Here is a 7,723-nt window from a genome sequence, read left to right on the forward strand (position 1 = left end):
GTATCAAGCCTACACTTATCATCAAGTAGACATACGAATCTCGAGATTAAGGCAATCAAACACCAATACTCACTACATCGGTAAAAAAGCTATATCTGCCATCAGTTATATTTCAGGATCGATACAGAAACAACGTTTCTTGCCCAGAATCACCCAAAAGCTCGATCTTTCCGGCCGCCATACCAAAGAGCTACTCCCTCAATGAAGCTAGCACGATTGCAAGACTTGTACGCTACAAACGACCAAATATTCAGCAGGAATATGAAAAGTGTGATTATCGAGATGCCGAAATGCTATACAATTTAATTCTAGCCTTCGAGTTATCTGGGAGTCTGGAAAAACATAAACTGTGTCGAAGATGGGTTTCCATATTGTATTGTATTGTATTGTATTGTATTGTATTGTATTGTATTGTATTGTATTGTATTGTATTGTATTGTATTGTATTGTATTGTATTGTATTGTATTGTATTGTATTGTATTGTATAATGTAAGAAGAACAATCAAGCGCCGAAAAATATCACGACACATTCTTGATTAGCGAAAAGAAGTTATCTCTGTAATGAATCGATACCCATCGCTGCAAATCCCACAAACACACTTCTCCATCCGAAAATTACACCGAGGAAAACGGGAGTATGTATCTTACCACGAATCTTGCGGTAAATAGATATCCTCCCACAAGAATAGTTAAGCCTATCTATACCATGATCCGTAAATCATGGAATAAAGCTTTACATGAAGAACATCCAGACAAACCACCGGAGTGCCGTAAACAAGCAGGCATCCCTTACTGAGATGAGAGCCTGCCGCTGGCCATGGGCCGTTGTTTGCATCTTTCGACCCGTCCCGTCTATCGAGGTCTTTACCAGCAACGTTGTTCCATGAGCATGTCCGTGAACGAAATAAGAAGGTACTGCACAAGACAAGTAAATCAGCTTTTGCGATATCTAGTAAAGATGACCGAGCATCCACCTTGTATGCAATCATTTACTTGCAGATTAAGCTATTCCTACCCCTTCTATATTAAGAGGCGATTTTCGTAACAACGCAAATACATCATGTCGACTTTCCAATCCATCAAATTCCACTGCATGAGAAAATCTTCGGATTAACAAACTTCATTAATGATAAAATCCCACTGATTAACTACAGATATTCCTCCGCCCCCCTTTTTGGCCACCCTTTTCTCATCCCTATCTCCATTCCAATCATGTCACTGCTCCCAATTTCCATATTTTAGTCCGCATATGTACTGTACAAACCCAAGCAATCTGACCCAAAACCCAAACAAAAAACAAAACGGTTATTAAGTAAGCCATATTGCTTTTCTTTCCTATGCCTATCTGCCTTCCCTCCATTATCTCGCGTGGGCGGACGAAATATCATAAGATCATCCCAGTTTTCAAATAGCGTATCAACTTGGAAAGAAAAATCAAAGAAAGAAAGAACCTTGTTGCAAAATCCCATATCCCGAGAATCAAAAGTTCCGAACCCATTTCCCATAGCCCACCCGAAATTATATAAATAATGATAAAACTCTCTATTTAGATCTCCTCATGAAATCTGGGAGCTCTGCCCGGACTTGTGCTGACTGCTCCATGAGATGAGAATGGTCTAGGCGGCGCCAACTCGTCATTAAAGTTATCCCTTGCCTCCTGAAAGTCATCATCATCGTCGCCACTTAAATTGTCTTCTCTGCCCTTTGCTTTGTCACTGAATTCGCTAAGGCTACTCACGTCATCTCCCGCTCTTGTTCTACTTCTGCCTACTCTTTCAAATTCTTCTGGTTGTTGAGTAGGAGCAACAGTGGGGTTGGCTCCGGGGACAAGAGCGGTGGCATTTGCAACGTCCTTTATACTTTGTCGACTAAGAGAGGTCGTACTATTATTAACACTTGCACCTGTGTAGGTATGACCACCCATAAATCCTTTCTCATCTTTAGTAGCATTAGATTCTGATAAGGATTTCGAGTGACGACCAGATATCCTTCCCATTTTAGACTTAAGCCAGTTCTTCACCTTGGAACCACTCTCAGAGGTTGGTGATGGGGTATTAGATGAAACTTGTTGACTTGGGTGTGCATCATCTGTAGCTCCAGATACATGAACGCTATTTCCATCTATAGAAGTACGGGTAGGTACAGGAGCTGGAGCCGTAGTGGGGCGTTCAGATTCGCCAGGTACGGTGGTAGGTGAGGTTTTTGAAACTGGAGCACCTGGTTCGGATTTGGTGGTTGATTTACGACGTTCCTTGAGAGCAGCCTTCTCATCAGCTTTACGCTCCTTCTCTTCGTCTTTTTCTTGTTCTACAATATATATTAGTTTATGTTAATACACCGGTTTTTTGAAACAAGAACAACTTACGCTTCAATTTCTTGGTAATTTCTTTCTCCTCTTTCTCTCTCATTTTAATCTCTTGCGATTTTCTCTTTCGAGCCTCTTCCTCGAGTTTCAACTCAGCCTCTCGAAACCTCTTAGCTTCTGCCTTTGTGTTGATTTCCTCCAATTGTGGCTGGATTATTTTAGCGGCAGCAGCATCAATCACACTTTGATCGACAAATTTTCCACCACCAATATCGACTTTGCCAAAATTCTCCATTCTAGCTTTACTCTGGGCTTGAGCAGCTTCATGTGCTTTTAACTCCCATTCGTTGAGTAGAGATGGAGCAACTTTGCCAGTATTTTTAAATACTTGTTTATCCATCTCGTGAATGTCTTTATTAACATTGCGCTTAGCTGCAGCATGTAGAGCATCGCGATCTCGTTGTCGCTTTTCTTCGTCTACTTTAGAGATATTGCTTGAGAATAAATTCATCTGAGCTCGGATTTTGTCAGACTGATGGCGATCCTCATCATAACTGGAAGCCCGACGTCTTGTTCGACCTCGCTTAGATAACTTCGAAGATATACTTGGGGTAGCTCCATAATAATCTCGATATTCACGATTTCTAATATCTTCGGTTGTCATTCTCGCCACTGACTCATTGGTGAGCTGCTGTGCTCTTGCTTGGAGATTATCAAAACGCATAGGTGTAGGTTCATCATCGCTATCTATAGAAAGCCTTCGCTGGCCGTGTGCTGCAGCTGCACCAGATTGCGCATTGGAAGTAGCAGCACTTTGTTTCTGCTGTTGGTTGTACATTTTTTTGGCCATAGCAATTGCTGAAGCTTTGAGGACATCTTCACGATTTTGGTCTTTGGGCACCTCCGGTTCAAATTGGTCGACAGGCGGCTGAGACGTATACATTTCTCGCGGCATTGTTGTGAATGGTACTGATCCAACACTCTTTTCGAATGTATTAGGTTTTCGAACAGTGTTGGATCTATGAACAGCGACTGCAGCTTTCATGGCATTACTGGGCGTATTTGTTTGACCAGGATGGGTAGCTTTTCCAGCACCAATTTGAGATTTGTGAACAGACTTTGCAGCTCTCAAAGCATTGCTTGCAGCATTGGCTTCATCCGGATAGGTTTCGGCAGAATAGGTAGGTTTCGCAGTATTAGTCTGAGATTTGTGAACAGACTTCGCGGCTTTCAAAGCATTACTGGCAGCATTGGCTTCGTCGGGATAGGTTTCAAGTTTTTGAGTCTTCACAGGTGTCGAATTTGCGCGTTTCCTGCTCCTAGCCATAGCACCAGTCGCAGCCAACAGGGAACCCTGTCTTCCAACAGCAGTGTGTCCATAATCCAATTGCGGTGATAATGTGTTCCCCTTCTTCATAGCTTGAGTTGCGGCAGTGTTCCCCCATGCTGTAGGCTCCGGCTGCCACAAGTCGACACCCTTATTGGCTTTATGAGCCAACAAAGCCGCTTTTGCGCCATGTGCACTTGATTCTGGCTGCCACATGGGCTTCATTTTGTAATCCTTGGCTAACATCGCAGCAGCCGAGGCCGCAGCGGAGGGATCTGGCTTCCAATGTTCGAAAGTCTTTTGGTTCTGCCAACCTAAAGATGCTGCTGCTCCAGCTGCCGACTGACTCTTGTTCAATCCGACGGAGGGGTAACTTGGTAAATCTCGGGGCTTCGCGTATTTGAGAGATGCTGCTGCACCTGTTTGGAAAAACTGTTAGCGATGCTCTCATATTGTGTAAAGTGGAATCAAATAATTACCAGCAGACGACAATTTATTGTCACTGTCCAGAAATTCATAGCCCGTTTTGGGCGTTTGATTATTCTGATTTGTCACGTAGAGAGCTGCTGTGGCAGCTTGATCTTCTAATTTGTTGGAGGTAGTTCGAGTTGGGTGCGATTTGCTTTCTATTGATACTCCATTGGTTTCAATGCCTGTAGCTGTCGCACAGATTAGTATACATGCAGATAAGGAATCAAAGACTACTTTTACGCACCATGATTCTTGTTGGTCGACATGATTACACAATCTCCCCCCTTCTTCTTTGTTCTCCTGGCAGGTATGATTTGTTACTAGGAATGCAAGCTGACAGAAACGATACTGGCTTCCCGTTATGACATTCAGCTCAAACAAATTCGCTGCGAAGGGTTGAATAAAGGATGAAACGAATCGAAACGGAATTCATCAATGTTGACGGATGTATATCTTGTTTCTGTCGTTTCTGTCGTTTCTGTCGCTTCTTGACGTGAAGTTGGACGACGATAGCTAGGACGAGCTTGCTAGTGACACATGCGATAAACTTGGACACTTAGTATACCGGCAGGTAGAATTTTTGGCACAATACCGGTATGGCTCTGATCGCTTTATTCCGTGTACTATAATATCGTATCTAACTGAGTATCGTCTAGTTTTTTCATCATCTCTTATGATTGTTCGGTTTTCAGGATTCAGATAGCAGTGGTAGCTGAGTTCTCTTAATCATCGGTCAATCAAGCAATCAAGCAAGCAAGCAAGCAAGCAAGCAAGAAATCAAGCTCTTCTCGAATCTCAAGAAAAGGGAAGTCTTGAACGAACCTTGCATGACGTAGTTTTGCGTTCAGCCACACCAAAACTTAAGTGAGAGTGAATGCCGATAGGTCAGCATAATCAATTCGAGTGCCCAGACTGTTCATCGCAATCTGGGTGGAGGATAGGTAACCTTAGGTTGAACCTGCCCTGCCTTGCCGTCGCTGCTCCGATAAGAAAGGATTTTCGATAAAGCATCATGAACCATAAAGGAATCCATCCAGGAAAGCAGGTAGAGATATATGTGATATGTGAATGTCTTATATTGATGTTGATGTACGTACAACTGGGGTTATGGCATTGATTCATCGTATTTCCCCAGAGATGATGCAGAATGATGGTATCTCCCTCTTTTTTATTGATGATCTCTTTCGTGATCTCCAGCAGGGATTTAAATTGCAAGTAAGATTACTAGTACCGACCACACCGACGCACATAATCTTTCACATCGTTTCCTTGTTTTATGATGTCGTTGTCGCTTGATGTGATAACCTCATCAATCCCAGGGTGATTGTATTCATTTCGCATCTTTATACACGACGACATCAATCATACAACATTCATTCCAAGAATCTCACCTGTCAATTGAAGAACCTTCTCCAACGAAACCGAACCTTTTGCATTATCTCTATTTCACAATTTTACCCTTTTCCCTGGTTCCATCTAAAAGTATCAGAAGTAACGACCTGTTCGAGAGTACAGTACCAAATACGATACCTTCTTTCCTCTTTGGTTTTTCATCATTCACCTGGGCAGATCTTACCATCAACCATAACATTGTTGTATCCCACGTGGTGCTCCACACTCTAACGGTCCACCAAAGTTGACAATGGGCTCACAACCAAAAAATATGTATGATGGGCAGTTTAATAACATTCTGAATTTTCGTGATGTTGGTAAAACCATCAACGATTTCTTGGGGCGAAAGTATGTACCTACCTCATTAAGACCATCAGCAGATTGGGACTGATTTTTTACCTTCAGACTTATTAAAGAAGGACGAATATATCGCTCTGCAAGGCCAGGTGTGTACATACTCGCCAGGCTGTGAGGTCATTCATGCCATATCCAGGACATCGGCCAATCCAGAGTGATGAATGCTGGCCAAGACTGATTTTGTTAACGAATTTACCTGGTAGATGATGCTACGATGGCAGACAGGCAGCGGATTAAAGATTATTATGGTATCAAAACCATATTAGACCTGCGAACAGTGTAAGACATCTAGCTATCAATTATCTATCCCATCTAACCAGAAGTATCACAGAACAGAACATGATAAGCAAGCGAAGAAGCGAGTAGCAGATATGAGAGACCCTGTTCTCACAGAGTCAAACAGTGCATTAAATGAATCGGTGAAGATACCAGGAATCAAGTATCTCGAGATCAATGTGAATGGGAAAGGGTTTGAGAGGAGTTTAGTATGGCAATTATCGCCTTATAGTATCATGTAAGCTTTAACCACTAGGTAGTCTTTTCTGATTCTGCGAGCTGACCATGGCACATAGAAAACTGATCGGACTGATGGGTTTGGGATACCGCTTGGAGGCCATCGGGATTCTAGGGCGACAGGTTTTGCAACCCAGAGGACTTATAGGATTGGGATACGATACGATACATCATTGTGGTCCAGAAATTGCTTCAGTAAACCATCATCAGCCTTTTATGAAACAACACATCTAACATATCCCAGGTTCTCAGGACTTACTGCTCTCCGGAAAATTATCCAATTCTTGCCCATTGTACCCAAGGAAAGGACCGCACTGGACTTACCATCGCCTTGATCCTATTCATCCTCGAGGTACCCATAGAAGCCATATCACATGATTATCTCATGAGTGAAGAGAAATTACTTCCTGAAAGAGAGAGTCGATTGAAGGAAATCCATGAGATTGGTCTGAGTGATGATTTTGCTGGATGTCCTGTGGATTTCATCGAGAAGATCTATGAGTATCTGGAGAACACTTATGGTGGTGTTGGGGATTATTTGACGACGATTGGTTTCACGAAGGATGAACGAACGGCTCTCGCAAAAGAACTAAAGGCATAGATGCGAACAGAAAAGGCTCGACTTTTGGATTAGACCTATAGAGGATGTTAAAGAGGGTGAGTGTACACTAAAGTTAATGCTACTAATTCCAAAGGCAGAATCTTTTGTCACGATTTTCATTTTGTTCGGGCTGCGTATGATTGAACGTATAAGAATGTTCCGAAGCATTCGCAACGTGCAAAACAAATATCATACATAGACTTCTAAATCTGGTCCAGAAGATTGTGCTCCAGAATACGAAATTGCAAAATGGGTCTTGTAGTGCTTGATATACTTACAGAGTACTTTGTACATCAACCCAGAATAGAAATTTCGATGTGCAAAATCCAAATGAGACCGTTATATACAAAAATATCCGAAATGTCCGTACATGGAATATAAACTCGTCGGTACTTGTAATCACATCTACGGTTATCAATATAATAAAGCTCATTATCAATCATTATCTAATTCGAAACGCTCGTGTTCAAATCATTAATCAAATCAGAATGAATTGTTTCTGCGAGTGGATGGATGGACATGATATGATCTAGAACCCACACTCCTAACCTTACTTTAATAGCATTCGGGGTTTCCGTTGTGGCGATGTTCATCCAAATGAATTGGATCAGGTGATATACAGCAACCTCAGCTAAGTTCGCGCGAATTGATTCTTCGAATAAACTCAATCATTTCAATAAATAATTATAAATCAATTCTTGAATATATTCCTTTTAGATTTTGATTTTCTATAAAAAATTAATTAAATTATATAAT

At 41.9% G+C, this 7,723-nt stretch overlaps 2 protein-coding genes across 2 annotated transcripts; one reads left to right on the forward strand and one right to left on the reverse strand.

Annotated features, from left to right (window-relative positions):
* Positions 1 to 1,040: 1,040 nt before the first annotated feature.
* EAE98_001049 (uncharacterized protein) lies at positions 1,041 to 4,846 on the reverse strand. The gene is made up of 4 exons (XM_038948666.1): positions 4,349 to 4,846; positions 4,113 to 4,292; positions 2,367 to 4,052; positions 1,041 to 2,308 (listed from the first exon to the last, which is right to left on the reverse strand). The coding sequence occupies exons 1-4, from the start codon at positions 4,368 to 4,370 to the stop codon at positions 1,548 to 1,550; spliced, it is 2,649 nt and encodes an 882-aa protein (XP_038814932.1). The 5' UTR covers positions 4,371 to 4,846; the 3' UTR covers positions 1,041 to 1,547.
* Positions 4,847 to 5,746: 900 nt separating this feature from the next.
* On the forward strand, positions 5,747 to 6,967 carry EAE98_001050 (uncharacterized protein; the record flags this gene model as incomplete). The annotated part of the gene is made up of 6 exons (XM_038948667.1): positions 5,747 to 5,844; positions 5,902 to 5,942; positions 6,057 to 6,132; positions 6,185 to 6,367; positions 6,426 to 6,561; positions 6,611 to 6,967. The coding sequence occupies 6 exons, from the start codon at positions 5,747 to 5,749 to the stop codon at positions 6,965 to 6,967; spliced, it is 891 nt and encodes a 296-aa protein (XP_038814933.1).
* Between the last annotated feature and the right edge of the window lie 756 nt (positions 6,968 to 7,723).

Source organism: Botrytis deweyae, assembly GCF_014898535.1.
Source record: "Botrytis deweyae strain B1 chromosome Unknown BDEW_002, whole genome shotgun sequence".
Classification (NCBI taxonomy): domain Eukaryota; kingdom Fungi; phylum Ascomycota; class Leotiomycetes; order Helotiales; family Sclerotiniaceae; genus Botrytis; species Botrytis deweyae.

Excerpts from the sequence above, each read along its gene's own strand:
- EAE98_001049 (XM_038948666.1), bottom strand. The coding sequence starts at position 4,370 with ATGTCGACCAACAAGAATCATG. Across the intron at positions 4,293-4,348 it reads GTCGACCAACAAGAATCATG|CTACAGGCATTGAAACCAAT; the intron begins GTGCGTAAAAGT and ends TCTGTGCGACAG. Across the intron at positions 4,053-4,112 it reads CAATAAATTGTCGTCTGCTG|GTGCAGCAGCATCTCTCAAA; the intron begins GTAATTATTTGA and ends TTTTCCAAACAG.